The sequence below is a fragment of the Diospyros lotus genome, chromosome 4, assembly GCF_014633365.1.
Source record: "Diospyros lotus cultivar Yz01 chromosome 4, ASM1463336v1, whole genome shotgun sequence".
Taxonomy (NCBI): Eukaryota; Viridiplantae; Streptophyta; class Magnoliopsida; order Ericales; family Ebenaceae; genus Diospyros; species Diospyros lotus.
In genome coordinates, this window is record NC_068341.1 from 70,614 (window position 1) to 94,233 (window position 23,620).

A 23,620-nucleotide genomic window follows, 5' to 3' on the forward strand; every position below is an offset into this window, starting at 1 on the left:
ATGAGCCATTTGTAATACCAATAATTTAAAAAGAAATAGGCAAATTAAAAAGGAAAATTAATTAATTGTCCAAAGGGATGGAAAAGGTATGACAGTTAAAAGAATTTTCCTTACTGCAGGGAAGAGAAGGAGGCTTTGAAGTTTTCAAGAGGACAGAGATAGTGGATTCTCAATCCAGGTCAGAAAAATCCCCTCTTAAATCCGGGAATATGGTTCCTACCTTTGCCAGGACAACGAATAGAATGTACAGGAAAAGACTGCTGCATCAATTCTGGTACCTATTGTAAGGTGTGAAGTGTTTCGGGATGTTATAGTGCGAAGGAATTCAAATGGGTACCAATGTGGGAAAGGAAAGTGGAGTTAAATGTGACAGGACACATAGATGCTCTAAACTGGAAAGGCAATATCTCTTTTTGAGTTGCTTTGGAGATTAAATTGAGTTGTGTATTCTATTGTCTCTGTCCAAGATTCTATGCCTTGCTTGGACCCTACTTCCTCCCACAACCCCCCTCTCGATTTGCTTTATAAGGACAGTGTTTAGCACAACTCTGGTCTGTGAGAATAGGTCAAACAACACTACAGATAGATAAGAGCAGTTACGGCCAGATTTCTTCTGCGAGTATCAATGTACTGCAGGCCGTACAGTGAAGAATTCAGCAGATTTTCTGAGTGAAGCAGATTGGTCCGAGACCGAGAGGCATTACAACAATCGATCAGGTAAAAGTGATACAAAACTATCTTTTTCATAACATCCTGGCTAACTAAACTGCATGTTTGTGCTCCTCACGTAAAGCCAATCCTAAATAATTGACCAAAAAAATGAGCGCGATACTCCTAAAATTTTCAAAAATAACAATAACATCTCTTCTTGAATTTATAAATTTTATTTCACCAAGCTCTCCAGTAACCTTCTTTTTTTTGTTTTTTTTTTTTTTTTTTGAAGATAAAAAAAAAGGACCAAAATTACCTCATCTTCATCCCCTATCTCTTCTCCCTCCCTCCCCCTGCCATGGCCACCCTCTCTCTCGCTCATCGACGTTAGCGCCCGGCAATGGGGTTCTTCAACCCCATGGCAGGGGGCTGCACCAACCCAGATAGAACGAGCCATGAGGCAATATAAAAACATATTCAAATCAACAAACAGGATTGCGGGGACCACCGGTGGCGGGACAATGGTCGCTCTTTGATCTCTTTCTCTTCTCCATTGCTCCCTCTGGCTCAAACCCCACCTCCTCCCCCTCGCCGCCGCTCCTCGTTCCTTGCTGCTCCGGTTGTCGCTCCACCGATCCAGCGCCTCCTATCTTCTGCTCAGTCCTCCACCGTCGCTGGATCTCCCTGCTCCGCCTCTACCAGCCACCAGAATCTTCAATCTTCTTCAAACTTTGGTTCATCTTCACTCCTCACCTGAGGTGCTGGGTGGTTCTAATTTTCATATAAATAATTGTATACATTTATTTTTATAATATTTTCATAGAATATAAGTTCTGTAATCTATAACGTATATTTTTAGGTTTAATTTTTTTATTAAATAAATTTTTTATACTTATTTATATTAAAAAAAAAAGATAGAGAAGAGAAAAAAAAAAAGTTTAAGAGTAAAAATGATGAATATATCTGAGTTTTATAGGAATTAGTATTTTTTTGTTATTACAAGTCGCATTTTATGTAATAAAGTCATTATTTAAAGGTATTTATTTTAAATTAATATATTTTTAGAATTATTTTTATTTTAAAATTAGACTTTTAATATACTTTTTGTAAAATAAAATTTGTATATGTAGTTTAGGCTTTAGAAGGAGGGTGGTGAAGAACTCAAGATAAAAAATGGTCATTTTTTTATAAATTTTTAAAATACATAAATTTTAATAATCAGATTATTAAAGTTTATTTTGACCAGCATCATGTGTGAAAACAGATAGATGTATCAGTATCACCACCACCATCCTCCTCCTCAAGGAAAGAGCCTCCGCCCATCCTCGAGAGCATGTTTTGCTCCAGAAAGACATCTGTTATTGCAAGGAGGAAACAATGGTGCAGCCCATGGCGAATCTGGACTTGTACTTTCCACCGACGCCAAGCCTAGACTGAGATGGACGCCAGACCTCCACCGACGATTTGTAGAAGCAGTCAATCAACTCGGAGGAGCTGATAGTGAGTTCATCATACAACATATATAAGAAGAGACCAAAGGAAAAACATCTCTAATTAATTCCCAACTAATTTGAATTCTATTAATTCTTCTTGGTTACAGAGGCAACTCCCAAGTCGGTTTTAAAACTTATGGGAATTCCAGGACTTACATTATATCACTTAAAGAGCCATCTTCAGGTAACTAAAAATATTTCAGGCCACCCTTGGCTATTTTCTCAACTGTCTGTTCTCTCTTTGTTTGGTGTGTTTGCATTACATTTAATTCCTAGTTGCAGTACTGGATTATTTTTTAACACTATAGTTGGTAGTTCTACCCTTTTAAACAAACCACAATTAATACTGTACATGTCTTTAAGAGGCAGAGAAAATGTCTAACCAAAACATGTCTTCTTTTTTTTTTTTTTCCTCTTAATACTTTTTTATCTTTTTGTTGTTAATCTACAAGCACTGAGATTAAGAGCACATCTTTACTTTTTGATAGAAATACAGGCTCAGTAAGAATCTACATGGACACGTGAACGGTGGGACCAACAAAAATGGTACGTATTCAATAATGACGAGTATAAATTATTTTGCAAATGTTTTGGCAACGGAATAGGAAGAGCATACCAGATTTAAGATTGATTGCAATGGCAGGGGAGAAGATGTCCGAGACAAATGGAACTCACACAGTGAGTCCAAGCTTTGGACCCCAAGCAAATAAGTAAGACCCCAAAACCCATTTCACCTTATTTCCGATTTATTTATCAATTCTTTTATTTCCTAACAATTGCTTCCACTGACATTTTACCAACATTTATTTCTATGATCAGAAGCTTACATATAAGTGAAGCAATGCAAATGCAAATCGAAGTGCAAAGAAGACTACATGAGCAGCTTGAGGTACATAACACGGACAATTTTTCATGTATTAAATTATTGAGAGGCCTTATTACTCTTACGTACGTACTGACAAGAACTCAGAAGCTATACATCTAGACATATATACTAGTGGCCGTTTGTTGAATTACAGTTCTTAGCTGATCGAACAGGGAACACAAGATATAAACTTGATCTTATGATGATTGCATGCATGGCAATATTGTCATTCAGAAAAAACAACTTGGTAAAAAGTTTTTCCAGTAATATTTAAATAAAATCTTATCTAATGTAAAACAGGTACAGCGACACTTGCAGCTCCGAATAGAAGCTCAAGGGAAATATCTACAGGCAGTTTTGGAGAAAGCCCAGGAGACTCTTGGAAGACAGAACTTGGGAGCTGTAGGACTGGAGGTTGCCAAGGTTCAGCTTTCCGAGTTGGCGTCAAAAGTATCCACACAACGCTTGAATTCAAATTTTTCAGGGGTGAAATCGAAAGAATTGTCAAGTTTATGCCCACAGCCAAACCTGACATCTCAGCCTACAGATTGTTCGATGGACAGTTGCTTGACCTCCTGTGAAGGCTTGCAATCGCAAAGAGAACAAGATATGCACAATAGTGGAATGGGATTAATAGCTTTTAATGCCAGTGCAACTTTTGAGAAAAAGGAGGCTGACAAGGAGCCTAGACTACGGCAGACTGAACATAGATGGTGCACTGAAGACCTGATCAAGGAAAACAAAAAACTTGTTTCCTCGGTGAACATAAACACAGAAAGATCCATGTTCTCTATAGAAATGAACTCTGAGGACTTATCCATGGGCATCGGTCTTCAAGCAGCTGGGAAGGCAAACAGCAACAGCAGCTTTGCCGAGAGGATATTTAGAGGAAGGGATCAGGATCTCAATTTCGTTGACCCTACCATCAATATGACAGATTCAGTTCAATCAGAAAATGAGAAGTTATCACAGGGATGTAAAATTCCTTATTTTGCGCCAACATTGGACCTAAATGTCCATGATGAAAATGATGTTGCTTTGAATTGCAAGCAACTAGACCTGAATGGTTTCAGCTGGAACTAAGAGAACACATTGTTAGAAATAGCGCAAAGGAAGTGGAACTCTGATTTCATTTCTATGAATCTATGTCAGAGTGTAAAGTTTGTCTTCAGCCATCTGCGTCTCCCTTACAATAAGTTGATGAGCCAACAAAAAAGTTTAGTCATGGAATGCGATCAAGTTAATTCAATGCGTTCGATTCTAAGTAGTTTTGATTCACGACATTTCACCTTAATTTAGATTTGTCATTTGCGGCAGGAGGGGCATACATTACCCCCCAAATGCATTCAACCTTGAAAGAATATTAGATGAGCTAATAAACCAGTTTTATGTTTAATATTTTGACACAAAAATGAAAAATAATTAAAAATAAAAACAAAGAATCCTGCACTTGATCTTGATTATTCTGAAATCATGGCTAGTTATATGCCGGTTCAAGGTAGGTTCAGTCCAGACTACGACAACAGAAAGCTTTCAAATAAATATAAATTGTATTTTCTTTGTATTGACTTATAATGGTTCCTCTCCTCGTCCTGTCTTTCTGTCGAATGGCGTTGCGATTTGCAATGCAAAAGACGTCCCAATTTCGTCTCAAATTAAGGGTTCATCGATCTTTTTCTCAACAGAACCAAATCGTTTTATGATATGCAAAGCATAATATCAAGCTAACAAGAAGTTGGAGGTTCACAATCTCCAACCATAGTTCATGATCAGTTGCCATATATAGAGTCAAGCAGGTGATGCTACAGGTATATATTCATCATCATCATCATTAACTGGCTTGAAACAAAGCAATGTGGATGCGGCACCCACCATGTTCTCCACTTATCCAAGAAGCTTGGCCCACTCCCTTTGCAGGATCTCATGCATTCCATACATGTCAGAAGCCTAGGGCAACGAGGACTGCACATCGCCGATGGAATAATAAAGATGTTTTCGGCAACTATGAGACTCAATTGGGAAAGCTTACCGCCCAGTTGAATGGGATCCAAAACTTTCCCCTTCCACATGGTTTTGAAGCCTTAGAAGAGCATCGACAGGCTGAAATTAGAGAGTAATATTACCCCCCTACAACTCAAATTGGCGATTGCAACGCACAGTATTTTCACTCATAATGTGGGGATAAGAACAAAAATAAAATTAAAAACCCAATTAAAGTAGAAAAAGAGAATAAAGGAGCCCCTACTACATAAACTGGTAAGGAAGAATATATTAGAGTGTTGCTTTTTGGACCCCTAGATTCTGTGTTCGAGCCTTGGCCAAGAGATAATTCAGCAGGTAAGGAACGACCTTAAAAAATGAAAAATGCTTGCCACCCTCACGTTTGCAGTTGTACTAAGGGTCAAAACTTGTCTGCTACGTTCCCTAATTTACGTTCCTGCTGAAATTATGGAGCTGAACAACGGGATGCTCATGATAATACATTAACCAAAAGAGAATAAAAGAGCACTACAAAAATCCCCATATATGTACACAAATATATCTCACTAAAAAGGCTATCGAAATTATGTTATTTAACATAAATAGGTCAAGCTATATATAGAGGAAATAGTGTAGCCGAAAATCAGCACCGAAGTAGAGGGTCAGTTGATGATGATAAGGAACCTTTTGGTTTTTTCAACATGCATAAGATATTATTTGAAATGGACAAAGCTTTATGGTCTAGCATTTGAGAAGCTTCGTGAAGTGCTTGTTTAGGACTTAACTTTCATTTGTCCATATTTTGAGAAAGGAAAAAAAAAAAATCTATCTTTCATTTCCATTCCTATACTACGATTTGCATTTCAAACAGACATGAACGCAATAGTTATTTATAGGATAACTTTCATCTTGAAAGTTATTTTGATTTTTTATATGATATATATACAAATCAATTATTTTCGATGAAGCTTATATATTGTATATTATAAATAATTTTTACATGACTAGACATTGAGGTGATATCTTCGCACGCATGTCTAGGACTCTAGACACAAATAAGCAGTATTTTATTTTTTTAATTATCTATGAGTGTTTATGTCTCTAGCATAACCATTAGATAAAATATGGAGGGAAGTGAAGGATTCCTCTTTTAACATTATGTTGTTGTCAAAAATACGATAATAGAAATTTCTTTAGAGTAGAGGAAATTGTAGTTTGAAGCAGTAAGATGCCGATGTACGAAAAGACAACCGCTAGAAAGACTATCTCGTAGAGAAGGCTTCTGGAGAGAAGTGAGCCACGGAAAGGCTGAGTTGGAGATGAGGTGTCTCTCAGAGAGAGGTAAACCCTTCAGAGGTAGCGTCTCTCGAAAATTGATGACTGGCTAGGAGCCCAGATTCGACTGGAGCCTCTCGGAGAGGGTCTGATACACCCCTCAGAGAAGAATCGATATTGGCTTCTAAAAAGAGAAAGGGTCTCTTTCATGAAGATGTTTTAAAGGGGCTTGAAGAGAACATGGGATCTCTTGGAGGGATAAATGAGAACTGGGCTCAGCTTTCGAAAAAACTGTAGCATGCGACAAATATTAGAAGGCTTGTGGGAAAGATCTCTCGCAAAGACCCTCTGATGGTCAAGTCACCGGGCCCTTCGAGCAATATCACATCGCCTGCTTACCGCCCACGCGACTACAAAGGAAGGGGACATCCCTCTACAAGATGACCATTCCCCTAAGGGTGTGGATCCACCTAACTTCTTTTCTCGTTTTCGCTCATCTTTTTCACTTAATCTTAGCTTCTTTATATTCACTGGGATAATTCCTTGTTACTTTACTTAACTTCTTTTTATTTACTTAAACTCATTATTTCTCTTTTCTTTGCGCGCAACAATGAGGCAAACGGCATTAGGCTCACGAAAGAGGGTAGGCTTTGTAGCCACTCCTGAGGGTTCATCTCACGAACCAGCAGCCCCATGCACCTAGCCAACATAAAAGGTTGGAGAGGCAGTGGCCGCACCACATTAGAGGAAGAAGAAGAGGGGTAGGCATGAAGCAGAAAGGGACGAAGCAATGTTCCGCCCGATCATGAACCTCACCATTCCAGAGAAGGAGAAGCTTCCTACTACCGATTTTGGGCTCACCAATGAACCTCTTCCCCGACTGTCTATGTCTTCTGTTAGAGCTCCATTAGGCAAGATGAGTAAAGCCGATCACGGGGGGCTTGTTCAGAGACGTAGAGAACCCATGACAGTTGAAATGGGAATGAGTCATAGCCCCATCAGCGCGGCGGACGTTGAGGTGTCCTCCAGGCTAGATCAGATAGCCATCGACACCGCTCAAAGACGAGGCCACGACATCTACAAGTGGGTTGTGATCAATCCCCAATGCCTGGGCCATCAAGTCTTGAACATCGAGGATCCCTAACGAAGCCTCAATCTTGTCCTGTCGGAGATGCCTCCTCCCATTGAGAAGGCATATGATTTGGGCTGAGGGCGCTAGGCACAAGGCGAGCCTTTTCAGATTTTGTTAAGGGGTCCTAGACACTGACACAATCGACACACTTGGTGTTAGGGCCCACATGATATACTCCATTATTCTCCCTCGTGATGAAGGGTTGTATTTTTGCAATTCCCCCGAGGACATGGACAATTTCGAGTATCACCTTACCATCGTAAGTCATTTCTTCTAGATTTCTAGTACTCTCTTCATTACTCTATGGCCTTTTTCTTACAATTTTTCTCTTGTTCCTTGAAAGGAGCCCAGGGTTTCGTGGCGACGAACCCCATGAATAGAGCTCGTCTGGTGGCTAAAGAGGCCGAGCTGAACGAATAGAGGAATAAGTCAGCCTCCTAAAATCAAGAACGGTAGCTCCTGAACTAGTACATTCAAGACTTGGACTTCGAGGAACAGGGGCTGCATTTGGAGAACGAGTGACTAGCTTCTTTGCACAGGTCCCTGGAAGTGAACTACCAAAAGGCCCAAGCAGAGTTGGAGCACAACCATGCCACTCACTAAGAACTGGTCGCCTCGTTTCAGGACTTCCGGGAGGAAGCTTCTCACCTGCAGACTAATCTAGATAGCGCAAAGTAACGGGCGATTGAGGAGTAGCAGAAGGTGTGAAGACTAAAAGTGGAGGTTGACTGGGCAGTGACCAACAAGTAGTGGGACGTGGAAAAGGCCGTAAAGAAAGTAGTCAGGGACTACTGACTTTTCGTGGACTATTTTCGCCAAAAGAATGAATATGCCTCGTGCTATTCAAAGTTCGGCTTCTACCACGGTCATACCTTCCTGGAAGCGAGGCGGCTGCACGAGTCGTTTGATGACATGGTTTTCGCTGATGCCATCTCCTTCGTCCTTCTTCAGGACTAGCACAGGTACGAGCCAAACGACTCAGGGCCTGACGAGTGCGTGTGACGAGCATTAGAGGACGACTTGAGTAACCTACTGGGCCCCTGAAATCCTTATGTAATAAATCCTGAGGAGGACGAGTTCCTGGCGGGCACGACCAACATCGAAGTCTCCGTCGACATGGCCCACACCATTCATTTGATCGAGCAAGGCCTAGAAGTGGATGTCGTTGGCCAAGCTCCGCAGAGCTCATTCCAGGAAGAAAGCTCAAGACCAGTTGACTTTCCCCCCGATCAAGATTAGTATAAGCTTTCTTGTTATTATTATTATTTTAATTTAAGATTTGTAGAACATTAACTCTTGCATACTGTGTATCAGATTCTCTTATTTTGGATGTATACGGCTTTTAGATACACTATCGTGCTCAATACATACTATGATATTGCCTTTAGCTCTTTATTTGCTTGTCAACTTTATCTGTTGTGTTAGTTTCTTTTACTTTACAAACTGACCATGTGACAACTTGGGGGCGACGAGGTGCTTGACATTTGTTTCTTTATTCTTATGGTGTGTGTGGGCTACCCGCAATAGGAGTTTACCGACCCGCCTTTATCGCATACTTAGATCTTTCTTAGAGATACTTACAACCTTTGTTTTTACCATTCCGAGTCCATGTTAGGCATTGTATCTCAACTATAAACCCAAGACCCGAGTTTGGTGAGGAGTCTGTGTCTGCCTCACCCTGAGGCTTCAAGGCTTTCATATGGATCACCTGGATCACGGTACCCTGCCACGGGTCTCCCTAGCAGCTACTCCTCACTAAATGGCTCTGCATCGGATGATCACCGTGTATCCAGGTTTGCCATGAGTCCTAGCGCTAGATTCCAACCATGTGTTCAAGTTTGCTGGGAGACCTAGCATCGGATCCTCACGGGAAGTCTAGGAAAAACTTATCAGCTTGACGCTAGTCTGTCGTAAGGGATCTAGGTTGGTTTCTCACTTCAACACTGAACTATACTGGTGAATCTAGGTTAGTTTAAGGGGCATTACATTGGATCACCTTTGGGTATCCAAGGCGGCTGCTCAGCCTTACACACGTTTCCCCTATTTCATGCCCTTTTTTAGACTCATTTACCATGGGGGATCTTGGTTCGACCCAGGGTCATTAATTGGAATTTTGTCAGACTTTCCAAGTTTGTCAGGAGTCTTGGCGTCGGATCTACCAATGAGTCAAGATTAGCCCCCACTACAAGAAAACCTGCGTTTAGAGACGGATTTTTTCGTCTCAAATTAGGCTTAGCACCAGACTCACGCAAGGGATCTAGGTTAGTTTGCAGGTATTTTGCATTGGAACGCATCCAAGAATCGAGGAGGGTCTGAGGCCATTACGCCAAATCACAATCAGGCGAGTTTGTCATATAAGGTTGATTGTAATTTCATGCTTTTCTTGGGCCCCTTTGGGTTCATCTGACCCAAGGGTTCTAGGTTAGACCCGAGATTATTCACCAAACTATTGCCAGTCATTCCAAGTTTGTCGAAAGGCTTGGCATCGGATCTACCAAGGAGTTAAAGTTAGCCCCTGGGCTTAGCACCAGACTCACGCAAGTTATCTAAGTTAGCCTACAAGCATTGCATCATAATTATCCAGGAATCCGAGAAAGTCTGTGGTCTTAACACCAGATCGCCACTTATCGAGTTGGGCCTTATAGGACATAAGCTCCCCATTACCTCCATTATTCTATCGCTGTCGAGCTTGGCAGTGTCGGGGCTCATCAAAATTGACTCCCTGTCATGGTCCCTACATCACACATTATAACAACCATACATATGTATAGACATCATACACAAGGGAATTTACGTGGTATGGCTTATAACATCACCTACATCCACGAGAATACAGGGGGTATATCATTTTATTTATTCGGGGGGGGGGGGGTTACAGTACATAGGAAAATCTAAAAAGGAATCCTGATCCATAACATGGTCAGGAAGTGCTCCTCGTAGCGCATGACACCTTGTGTCTTGCTCGTCATCCCTCCTAGTGGCTCCTGTGACTAGAACGGCTAGAAAGTACATTTTGAGGTGCATGGTGTTCCACTAGTACTGGTCGTAGCAGGGGCACTAGGGTGGGCTCTCCAGTAGCTGCTGTTCTGAAACAAGTACTTCTTCGTGTTTGGTGGCGCGGGCTTCCCAAATCGGTCGATTTGGTGTTTTGGGTCATTTTGGCTTTTTGTCCGTTTGCTACAGACGACGCCAAATTTTTATTGTCAAAAATACAACAATAGAAACTTCTTTAGAGTTGGGGATATCTTTGTCTGAAGCCGAGTAAGATGTCGATGTCTGAAAATACAACTACTGGAAAGGCTCTCTCGAAGAAAGGGCTTCCCGAGAAAAGTAAGCTGCGGAAAGGCTAAGTCAAAGAGGAGGTGTCTCTCTGATAGAGGTAAACCCCTCAGAGAAGCAGCGTCTCTCAAAAATGGACGACTGACTATGAGCCCGAATTCAATAGGAGGCTCTCGGAGGGAGTCTGATACACCCCTCGGAAAGGAATCGATTGGTTTCCAAAAAGAGAAAGGGTTTCTTTTGGGAATGTGTTTTAAAGGGTTTCGGAGAGAATAGGGATCTCTCGGAAGGATAAAGGAGAACTGGGCTCAGCTTCCGGAAGAATTGCAGTATGCGATACAGATTAGAAAGATTGTGGGAAAGATCTCTTGGAAAAACCCTCCGACAGTCAAGTCAGTATCTAGGAAAAGAAATGGTCACAAAAAGAAATGAAGAGGACTTCGAAAAGGGTAATTTGAGAGAATTTATATGGGTTACCAGATGTTCCGATCTCGCTAATCGTGTTGTGCCTTGCCTTTTATAAGAGTCCAAGTCTCGATCATTGATTGGGACATGTGTGCAACGGTCTTGGTGGCCTCTCAGAGAGGCTTCTCCAAGAGAGAATCTTCTTAAAGAGGCTTATCCGAGGGTTTTTCTGAGAGTGCCTCTCGGCAGCTACCGATAGGCCTCCGCAGCCTTCTCTTTAAGAGCTTTCTCTCTGAGAGAACTCTCTCAAAAAGAAAAAGGCCAGGTACCACACATTGTAACTGATATTTTTGTAATTTGCTTAATAGGTATTTTCTTTTGTTGTTCATACATCAAAAGTTTAAAGAAAAAAATGATCAAATATCGAGTTCCCACCATTGAGTATAATGCGTTGAATCTAGTGTCTTTTAAGCTACAAACTAGACTTTGAACAAATGAGATATAACTTACAAGATTAATAGTAAAATTTAAAAAAAAAAAAAACAAGAATCCTTGATATAAATTATAAAATTAATTATTCATATTATACCCCACAATTCTTCATTATTCCATGCAATTTTGTAGCAATAGGCCATAGGCACACATATTAATTTATGAGTGCTCTATAAATTTGGTCACAAATTACATAAGAATGACCCCATTCCACCCTCATATAACTAAATCCATTAAATATATACTGCAATTACAAACATCACCTCTAAAGGATATAAAATTCATTAATATAACCCTCATTATTGGGATGTGTTTTTTGTTGAAAAAATTAGGGATTGTTTTTTTTTTTTAAATCACACCCGAACTCATAAATAAACTTTATTTTTGAAAAGTTCTCGTATTTCCCTTAATTTAGCAATTTTTTTAAAAAATAGAGATTTAGCATTAAATATAGAATATCTCACAAAACGTAGCATAAATTGAACCTAATTAACATGCAATAATTAATTTCAAATCAAGATTATTACATGTCTAAATTGAGACTAGTCAAATGAAAGGAAAACTAATAGGAATTTTACAGAGTTTAAGGTATGAAAAAGTAAAATTAAGGAGTATCTTTTATTTAGATTTTTTTTTTCCTTCAATTTGCTCGGATTATCTATTGACACATTTGAATATGTCAAATGATTTTTTATGCATATCAATAACTACATGATGCATATAAACTTCTTATACCTATTTATCATGAAAGAGTGATAATCGTCATTTATTATTTATTAAATAAACCTAAGTTATTTGGTTCAAGGTGAAATGCCAAACCCTTGATAACAATGTACTACTGCCCTCTTCCCAAGTTTATCCATATACTATTAAGAGACAAAAATATGGTCATATGCGAATGTGTGCCATTAAAAATGAATTATAATTCAATAATTATAAATTATACATTTCTCCATAAATTTCAAATATATGGTACAATTTATCCCAATTAAACAATCTCATGCATAATAAGATGCGTACATTGCAAACAAAAACCCAAAACTTTATTAGTGTCACCTTAGAATCTTGAAAAAATTTCAAAAATTTCTCCTTTCTCCCATTTCTTCTCCTGTCTCATCATTAGTAAACCTTTGACCATCACCATATTATCGCAAAAACTTGCCGCTAAACCTTTACTCCATCACCAATCGCCACCCGTTTCTCTTCATAGTTGAAAAGGCAGAAAAATCACCAGAATTACCACATTTTCATCTTTTCTTGAAACCCAATTCATCAGACTAGTTTTTTTGGCAACCAAAAACTTTGGTTTTTTCTTCTTTTTCCTCATCTTTTTCTTTCTTGTCCTTCAACATTGAAGGCAACCATCAGTATTTATAGGTGAAAGTCCCTTATTTCGTCTTAACAATGTTGCCGTTGCCGCTATCGTCTACCCGCTGACAATTCATCACACTACAAGAAAATAGTCAATTTGAGACGGATTTAGAGACGGATTTCTAGTTTGAGACGGATTTAAAGACGGATTTTGACCGTCGCAAAAACTCCCGTCGGTAAATTTCAGACGGATTTACAGACAGATTTAAGACGGATTTTGAGACGGAAATTTTCCGTCTCTATTTGAGACGGATTTACAAACGGATTTAAAGACGGTTATAGAGACGGATTTTGAGACGGAAATATTCCGTCTCTGTTTGAGACGGAATTAAAGACGGATTTAGAGACAGATTCTATCTATATTAGAGACGGATTTAGAGACGGATTAGAGACGGATTTAGAGACGGAATTTAAGACTGATTGGGCGATGATTTGAGACGGATTAGGGACGGTTATAGAGACGGATTTTGAGACGAAAATTTTCCGTCTCTGTTTGTGACGGAATTAAAGATGTCTTTCGACCATGCTTCAGCGTGAATGCTTTTGAATTCTCCATGCAATACGGACATGCTAACTTGCCTGCAGTCATCCAACCTGATAGCATACCATAGGCTGGGAAGTCATTAATAGTCCACATCAGTGCAACCCTAATTTGAAAGTTTTGTTTTAATGAAATATCATATGTTGGCACGCCAATATCCCATAACATTTTCAACTCATCTATGACAGGTTGTAGGAACACATCTATTTTGGATTTCGAATTGTGAGGACCAGGGATGATTATTGTAAGAAACAAATACTCTTGTCGCATGCACATCTATGGAGGAAGATTATAAGGAGTGACAATCACAGGCCAACATGAATAGGTTTTCCCAGATTGACCATATGGTGTGAAGCCATCAGCACATAGCCCAAGCCTGATATTGCGTGGTTCACAAGCAAAATCAGGATGCACATTATCGAAGTGCTTCCATGCTTCTCCATCAGATGGGTGGGATAACACACCAGGCTCCCGTGGGTTTTCATAGTGCCATCTCATCTCCCCAGCTGTTGTCTTCGACGCGTAAAGCCTCTGGAGCCTAGGTGTTATAGGTAAATACCACATCCGTTTAATTGGAACATCCTTTCGCCTCCCAGGACCTACCTTGCGGCTTGTATATCGTGGGGCATGACAAAACTTGCACTCGATTGCATTTGTATCATCTTTAAAATAAAGCATACACATATTAACACAACAATCAATCTTTTGGAACCCAAGGCCCAGCTTAGAAACCATCTTCTTTGTCCTGTAAAAGTCGTTGGGCATCCGGTTGCCTTCGGGCATCAACTCATTTATTAGTTGCACCCAAGCATTATAGCATTGCTCAGATAAGTTGAAATCAGCCTTAATACCAAGCATCCTCATCGCTGTAGAAAGTTCGGTGTGAGTAGTGCAACCATCATATATTGGTGTTCTTGCATTATCCAACATTTCATAGAAGTCTTGCGCATCTACATTGGGCTCTTCTTCTTCATTTTCCAACGTATGTGCCCTAACAGAAGGACCTGCACCATCCATCACCATTGCATCATATGGATTTGGATTATCCTCGTAAACCCCTTGTGCTTCATTATATGCACCAGCATTCGTTCGGACCTGGGATTCCATGGGAGGCTCGTCTTCCCCATGGCATGTCCAGTAATAGTAATGGGCCATGAATCCCTTCTGATAAAGATGCAACTTCACATCATCCACACTTAGAAATTTTCTACATTGACACTTAACACACGGACACCTTAAGGTCTCATCGTCCTGTGTGAACTGTGGTCGAGCACATACATAATGTATGAAGCTCTCAACTCCGCATATGAACTCATTTGTTATCCCTCGACGATTAGGTGCCACTCTATTATACATCCATGCTCGCTGCTCACGTACGTCCATGATCTACAATAGATTCACATCAATTCTTAGCGCACATCAAAACTCTCAACCCCTATGACTAATATATATAATATTCCCCTAGCCATATATGTACAAAGACAATTATAAAAGTTTTTTTATTTGAGTTTTTTTTTAATCTTTATCCACTGAACCACTCCTTATAACTCCTTAAAATTTGAAGGTTGGGACCTATCCCATCTGGAAATGAGTCGTGATATGACCACTAGCGGACGCATTTACTCACGGTACGAAATTTCGGCAGCATCCCAACGCAATTCTCCAAATGCACGATAAGGATTATGTGTTGATCCATACGAGTTACACTCAATTTGAGTCAATCGCATAAATCAGAACATATTCCTATATGCAACTGGAGAACAACATGAGATGCTACCGAATTTTCGTATCATGCATCAGTAAATTAATGCGTATCCACCGGGCACACAACATGACATCAAATTTTCAGACTGTCCAACTGGACAATTCAGTGACCTCCTCGCTCCATCGAGGAGGTCACCAAATGGGAACCTAAGGCTAATTTCTAACAAATTTAACTAAATTGCTGAAAATTATTTAATTAATTATATTCTTTATTTAATATAATTTCCTTTTTAAATCTAGCAGTCTCCCCTCTAACCGGACTATACCCCCTATAAGATTGTTTAAAATCACAAAAAATTCATCTTACAGATAATTACCAACATGTTCATAATGATAGATCATTCGCACAAATAGCAATTGAAAATGCAAGATCATAATATATCATATTATGACTAATTAAATACAAGTTCTATATAATTTTTATATGATCTCGATGCAATTAAATTATAATCAAATTTTTAATTTTAGAGTTAGAACTCAACCAATTTAGCCATCAAAATCAAGTATGGTTGGTCTAAATCAAGGCTTCAAGACTTATACAGTGATACCAATATTATGCAACTTCCAAGAACAAAAAACAAAATTATGCAATTGTATTAATAACAATCATAATAGAATTGTCAAATGCTTCAATTCCAGAATTTTCTTTCAAGCATACAAAAATAAAGGTCCCACTTGTTTCTTTTTTATGTATTTGTTTATTGTTGTTTCAAAATTAAAATAAAAAGAAAAGCCTTAGAAATACCTTTGTTTACCAACAAAATCAAAGCACAGACATGTCTCAAATCACCACATCTACACACCAAACCCAGCAAATGGAAGTTCAACACCTCATTTTTTGGCAACAAAATCAATCAGACGCACATAAAAATTAAATGCAGAGACATCACAATGCAAGAACCCGCAATAATCACATGGGTTTCAAATCATAAAAATAAAAAATCCATCAATGCATGAAATCGGCGAGATTGGTAAAATTCAATTAAGTAAAAGAAAAGAGAAAAGAATTACTCACTTGCTCTGACCTTGGATTTACTGATTTTCTGCCTTTGGTAAAACTTCAGAATAGAGATTTGGAAGAGCCTCTCCGAAATGACAGTGGTCGCCTCGACTGAAGTAGCTGGTGGAGGTTTTAACAGTGTCGATGGAGAGAATGGGGGCGAGCTGGTGATGGTTATGACTTCAGTAGCTTGGGAATGAGGGCAAGAGCGACTGAGATGCGAGCGAGCGAGGGCGAGGGCGGGAGCGACTGAGATGCGAGCGAGGACGAGAGCGACTGAGAGTGAGCGAGCGAGGGCGAGGGCGAGGGTGAGGGCGAGGGCGAGCGAGAGAGACACAGCGAGGCGCGAGCGCTAGGGCTAGGGCGAGCCGCGAGATCGAGGACGAGGGGGAGGGCGAGGGCGAGCCAGTAAGCGAGGGCGAAGGAGAGATGCGAGAGCTAGAGCGAGGGCGAGAGCTAGGGCTATGGCGAGCCGCTAGATCGAGGACTAGGAGGAGGGCGAGGGCGAGCCAGTGACCGAAGGCGAGGGCGAGCTGCGAGAGCTAGAGCGAGGGCGAGAGCTAGGGCTAGGGCGAGCCGCGAGATCAAGGACGAGGGGGAGGGCTAGGGCGAGGGAGAGCTGCGAGGGCGAGAGCTAGGGCTAGGGCGAGCCGCGAGATCGGGGACAAGGGAGAGCTGCGAGAGGTGAGGGCGAGAGATCCAGAGATGAGGGAGAACCAGAGAGAGGCGCCGATTGACTTAGGTTTTTAGGGAGCGAAAGAGAGGGGGGAAGAGAAGGGTTTTTGGGGAAGAGGAAAATATATTTAAATTTTAATATTAAAATTTAAAATTAAAATTAAAATTAAAAAATAATAATTAATATTAATTATTTTTTAATATGTAATATTAAATAAAAAAATATAATTTATTAAAATATAAACAATTATTATTTAATTAATAAAAATAATATAATTTAAAATTATAATAGAGGATAAAATTATTTAAATTATGAAAAATAATATTATTGCATCAAATTAATATTTATTTAAAATTATAATTATATTATAAATCTAATAATTCTAATAAATAAGTTTGATATATTATAAATCTAAAATTAACTTTTCATTTTTATATTTTTTGGTATTTAAACAAATATTAAATAAAAATATCAAAAAAATAATTTAATACATAACAAATAAAAAAAATAAGAAAAATAATATTAGGGACTCAAATTGTTTAATGAAGTTTAATTTATATGTATTTAATATCGATTCAAAATATATAAAAAAAAATATCAATTTTATTTTTCAAATCCTAATTAAGTTGATTATTGAATGAATATATTAAACATAGTGTGCACTTATTGAATGAATAGTTTTCAAATTAGTCAATATACTTTATAATAGTTCAATAATAAATTATTTTACTTTTAGAATTAACTAAGAATCTAATTTTGAGTTAGTATCTAAATTACGACTTAAATTTTATAGTGTGTTGCAAGAGCTATTATTTCTATAAAAACGCTCGTATTTTGAGTTTCAACACCAATCATTCTTCTACCAACATACTCACAAAAATAAAAATGATAAAATAATTAAATAAATCATACATAAGCCCGCAAACTTCTAAAGAAAGAGTTTGCACTGTCAATTGTCATCGGCCACCGTAGCCGACCATTTTTTACGATCAGAGGCAAGCACTCGGCACCCTTACCCCCATCAACCAATATACCAATAAATCAACAAAATCCAATGATCGGATTTCTGTATACCTATGTTTAAACTTCCGCCTAAATAACCAAATCCCACATATATGTGTGTATATATATATATATATATCATGGATATATATTGAAAAAAATATGCTGATGAAACTGAAAGACTTACCTACTTCTACTTGTACATCGAGTTCACTTTCACACTGAAAACATTGTCGGATTCGACCTGGTCTGCCTGTCTTATATATATATATATATATTTAATATAGATATATGTATATATATATATCTATTTTTTAATATAGATATTATTATTATTATTATTATTATTATTATTATTATTATTATTATTATTATTTAGATTAGGATTTTCTCTCGTCTCTTCCATCTTTAAATTTTTCTCAAAAAATTTCATCTAAAAAATCTGTGTCTAAACTGTTATTTTATTGTAGTGTCATTTTGTCACAATAAGTATGTTGTCAGAATTTTCATACCTATTGTGACAAATTAGTTTATCAGAACAAGTCTAAATTCTTATACTAAAGGTGTACATAATCTTAGGAGTTAAATTGAATGTATCTTTAACCTATCATACATCCTTAAATAAATAAACAATCCTTAGATTGCTCATAAAAAAAATATGATAAATCGATTATAAATTGACACATAGACTATTTCTTTTAATTAGCATAAAATATTAATCTTAAAGCATAATGAATCACATGCCTATATTCATGAGATGAATATAATAGATATGAATAAATGTTAGTTGAACATTTACTAAATGTGACACGAGTCGCATAGGTAGCACTATTTTTTTTTTTGTTGATTCCTTTAAGAAAATTAATATTTATATATTTATTATTGCATATCGATAATTTTATTATTTCATATTTTTTTGAATTGATTTAATTTTTTTTAATTATTTAATCATCTTAAGTTGTAGATTGATTAACTTTTAATTTAATCCTCATTGTACGTCCTTCAAATTTAAAATGTAGTGTATGTTTAGTATATATTTTATTTATAGGGTTTTATAATATTAAAATGTAGTATTTATATTATTAATATTACTAATTAATAATATAAAATGTGTGTTTTATATGTTTTATAAAATTTTATATTTAGTTTACATTTTCTAATATACTGTTCATTGAATTTTTTATTTTATTATTTATATATTTAAATAAACTTTCAATAGACTTTAAATTAAATAATTATATTTAATTTCCAATTAAAAACAAATTTTGAGACGGAAATAAATCCGTCTCAAAATTCATCTCAAATTTGAGGCGATTTTTGGGACGGATTTTTATCGTCTCAAATTTGACACAAAATAAATCTGTCTCAAAATCCGTCTCAAATTTGAGACGAATTTTGAGACGGATTTATTTCCATATTTATTTCCGTCTCAAATTACAAACGGATTTACAGACGGAAAAAAATCCGTCTGAAATTAGAGACTGAAATAAATCCGTCTCAAAATCCGTCTTAACTATTTAAGACGGATTTTTATCGTCTCAAAATCCGTCTCTAATTTGAGATAGATTTATTTCCGTCACTAAATCCGTCTCTATTTTGAGACGGATTTTTTTCCGTCTCAAAATTCGACTCTAATTTGAGACGGAAAAAATCCGTCTCAACATCCGTCTCAAAATGATTCAGTATCTAAATCCGTCTCTAAATCCGTCTCTAATTTGAGATAGATTTCTTTCCGTCTCTAAATCCGTCTCTATTTAGAGACGGTTTTTTCCCGTCTCAAAATCCGTCTGTAATTTGAGACGGAAAAAATCCGTCTCTAAATCCGTCTCAAAATTATTCAGTCTCTGAATCCGTCTCTAATTTGAGACGAAAAAATCCGTTTCAAAAATTCGTCTCTAAACGCAGGTTTTCTTGTAGTGTCATCATCTAATTTGATCACCTCTTTTAGTCATTATGTCATCGTATTATCCATCTCCATTAATGAATCGGATCAAGCCTTCATCATCCTCTTGTAGGATGAGTTTTATAGGTTTGCATATACATGCATCCATTCTTGGTCTGATTACTTTGGACCCAAAGTAATCATTCTAGATTTCACATGGTTTCTTCATCATTCTAGATTTTCAATAAGGACCAATCCAAACAAATTTTTAGATCAAATTTGATTGATCCCTAAATTTTCCTAATGGATTTGTCATTGGTTTCCTTTAGCTTTCTTTAATTTATTCCATCAATTTCTAACTTCAATATTTTATTTTTCTATGGTCGAAAATTAGTGTCAAAAGTATCAACATCTTTTTTTTCCATGTTATCTATGAGTGTTGTTAGAGAGTTTGTTTCGACTCATAACTATTTGCTTGGAATTTAAGTTTAAAAAAACTTATCCAAGTTATTTATTGTGTTGTAATGGTGATGTTTCATTTAATAATTTCGTTACCAAAGGTTTAGTCAAAAGTAAAAGGATATGCCTAAAGCACTTTTGACTTCACATAATTATGTGAGATGAGATCAACATTTAACCACTAGCTATCGAATCTAAAAAAATCTTTGAAATATCACATATTTTACAAATGCATGCATTATTTGCCAAAAGCACAATACCACATTACTACAAAATGTTAGGCTAATTTGCAAGCGTACAAATCGCACAAGTAATATAATGAATGAGTAGAATGTCGATCCCACTAAGATTGGACTAAGTACCAAAATTAGATTAATTTTAATATTATTTAGATTATAAAAAGAGATGAATTTAAATAGATTAAATTAATAAAAATTAAAATTAATTTAAAAGCAACTTAACTTGGATAAAATGGAGGCAACTAGGGTATTTCGAATCTACTTATTAATCCGTCTTAATTTTTAATCAATTGGGTTTCTATCAATTCAATGGAGTGAATATCTAAATTGGTTAGTTTCTTTCTCAAGATTTACTAATCTAATTAAATTTCAATTTGCTAACAATTAACCTATTTCCCAATAGTTATAACAAATTGAAATTCATTGTTAAGTTCCAATTCATTAACTCTCATAAGATTCAAGTATCAAATCCCTTATCAACTATTTATCTCATAAAATTTATTACTTCAACATGTTATGAAAATTACCTCTCGATCTCAAATCATAATACAAAATCAATTAAATGATGGTTAAATCATTCAATCGCATTAAGAACAAGTAATAAATAATTGAAATTACTATATAAATCCAATTAATAAAAATCAAGAATTCATAATAAGTTTCATCTCAAACCCTAGTTAAATAAAATTAATTCATAATAAAATAAAAATAAAACTAAATGAAGAATGGAAAAGAGGAAGGTCCCTGCGCTGCGCCTACTGCGTCCAATCTTCCCTTTGCCAAATCAATTCATCAATTTTGTTTCTCTGCTGTGCTTCGCTTCTTGCTTCCGCGGCGCCCCCCTTTTTCCTAACCTCAATTCATTCCTTATATATGTGCGCATGACTTAATCCTTCCCTACACATTCACGCCACTTCACTAATTAATATAATATATATATATATATATATATATCAATTCCACACAAAGGCTTTATACTCCATGTTCACGCCGTTCATTTAATAAGATAATATATAATATATATATATAATATAAAACATAATATATAATACATACATATATATAAATATTTTAATATATAATATAATATATAATAATTAATATACTATTAATTATAATAACTTTAATTATATTGTAAAATTAATGATTTATAATATTTATTTTTTATTTATATTATATTGTTAATTTATAATATTAATTTTAATTTTTTTAATTTTTTATTATTTTTAACCCAAATACCAAGTAATATTTCTGTAAAATAACAAAAATACTAAAAATAAATATATGTAAAAAAAAATCAAAACACCAAACAATTTTATGTAAAACACATATAAAATACTAAAAATACTATTCAATTATGACCAGTAAATATGTGAATAAATTCTCACGTCACATAGCAAGGTTAAATTCTAGAAGGATGGGACAATATTTGCTTGCACTCATCAATTCCAACAACACTTCCAAAGCATCTTCACCTAGTTAGGCTCTAAGGATTTATGGATCCAAGGATTTCTCTCCAGTTGATCATCCATTCACTCAGTCTTATCCCTGGATGACCAAGGTTTTCTTTCTACCATTCCCTCAAAAGAAATATGTCCGTGAGGCTCGATTTTTGGGCCTTATCATCAAGAAGGCCAAGAGAAGTCGAGCCCATATGCAAAGGGAGCCCTAGGGCTCCAACCTTTCTTTTCTTCTCTGCGACAACCACCAATTCTTTTCTCAAAGGCATGGATCAAGCTTTTCCTTTCTTCTCTCCCATTCATGAGGGTTGGTAATGATTTGATTTGATTTTGATTTTTGTCAAAATCATAATCAAACCAAACTTAAGCTACTAAAATCAAAACCAAACCATTACTCATTGATTTTAAAAATTGAAAATCATAATAAAGCCATTCGATTTAGGTTTAATTTTGGTTTTAATCATAATTTTTTTAATTTGATCCATAATCTCTTGTTAGGTTTTATTTTTAAAAAAATATTTAATTAGTTATTTTTATTAATCATTATTTGATTGATAAAAATAAAATAATTTAAGATTAGGTTTTATTTTTATTTTTAATTATTTTATAAATGTTAAATATTTTATATATTTGTAATGCATTAGTTAAAATACTTGTAAAAAAATACATTAGTCAATATATATATTATGTGTATATATAATATATTAAATAAATATTATATATATATTCGATTCGATTTGGTTCGGTTACCCACACATTCAGTTCGGTTTTGATTCAGGTTTTGATTTGAATTTAGTGAAAATTATAATCAAACCACACCCATTGAAACAGTATTTGTTTTTTTTTTTCAAATTAAACAATTACCCAGTCAAATAGTTTTTAATCGCGTTGATTGGTTCAATTTCAGTTCGGTTCCCCACGATTTCAGTTGCAATTGCCATCCCTATTCACGAATCGACAATCTCGCACCTTTCCTTCCATGGTAGCAATGTCTTCCTCTCTTGCAAGATTTATACCACAGTCAACCCTTCTGACTGTCTCTTTTATGATCTCTCTCTTTCGCGATATCTTTCTCGTGCTCGAATTCTTCTTCGGTGTTGTGGGCGGCCGAGATTTGCAGGTAAAATAGCCTTGTACTATATTATCATTCCATTGATTTCGAATATGGGTTGGGTTGTGCCATGGCCAAGATTGTTGGTATCTTGGTTTATGGATTCGATTCCCTTTGCTCTCCCTCAGTTCAGACTTGTCCTCTAGGTTAGTTGGGGCCCTCAGATGCCATATCTGATTCCTCTTCTTCCATTTCGTCTTCTTCTTCTTATTATTTTTCTTTTCTACTTCGTCTTCTTCCTTGCTTCTTCTACATCATTTTATTCTTCTTCCGTTTTCGCTTCCGCTTTGTCTTCTTCTCCTTCTGTTTCTGCTTCGTCTTCGTCTTCGTCTTTTTCTCCTTCTTCTTTGCGATGAAACCCTAGCCTTACCCTTCTTTGATTCGCTAACCCTTATCAGCCCTAGTTCCCAACAGCAACGGCCATGGCTTGGTGGCTTTTGACAACAGTGGTTGGAAGCCACCGTCATCGGCCAACACCCTTCTCCTAACACATGCACCCACGTGCACCATTTGGCTGAAATCTTCCAAACCCTAAAATTGATT

At 36.7% G+C, this 23,620-nt stretch overlaps 2 protein-coding genes across 3 annotated transcripts; one reads left to right on the forward strand and one right to left on the reverse strand.

Annotated features, from left to right (window-relative positions):
- Positions 1-543: 543 nt before the first annotated feature.
- Positions 544-4,258, forward strand: LOC127798926 (myb-related protein 2-like). Of its 2 annotated transcripts, none has more exons than XM_052332578.1 (7): positions 544-717; positions 1,898-2,151; positions 2,252-2,328; positions 2,633-2,690; positions 2,788-2,854; positions 2,964-3,033; positions 3,310-4,258. In XM_052332578.1, exons 2-7 carry the CDS (start codon positions 1,920-1,922, stop codon positions 4,090-4,092), a joined length of 1,287 nt encoding a protein of 428 aa, XP_052188538.1. In that variant the 5' UTR covers positions 544-717; positions 1,898-1,919; the 3' UTR covers positions 4,093-4,258. The 2 variants fall into 2 exon arrangements, with proteins under 2 accessions (XP_052188538.1, XP_052188537.1); XM_052332577.1 differs by having other exon boundaries at positions 545-717; positions 1,916-2,151.
- Positions 4,259-13,760: 9,502 nt separating this feature from the next.
- Positions 13,761-14,867, reverse strand: LOC127799085 (uncharacterized). The gene has a single exon (XM_052332807.1). It carries the CDS (start codon positions 14,865-14,867, stop codon positions 13,761-13,763), a length of 1,107 nt encoding a protein of 368 aa, XP_052188767.1.
- Positions 14,868-23,620: the final 8,753 nt, after the last annotated feature.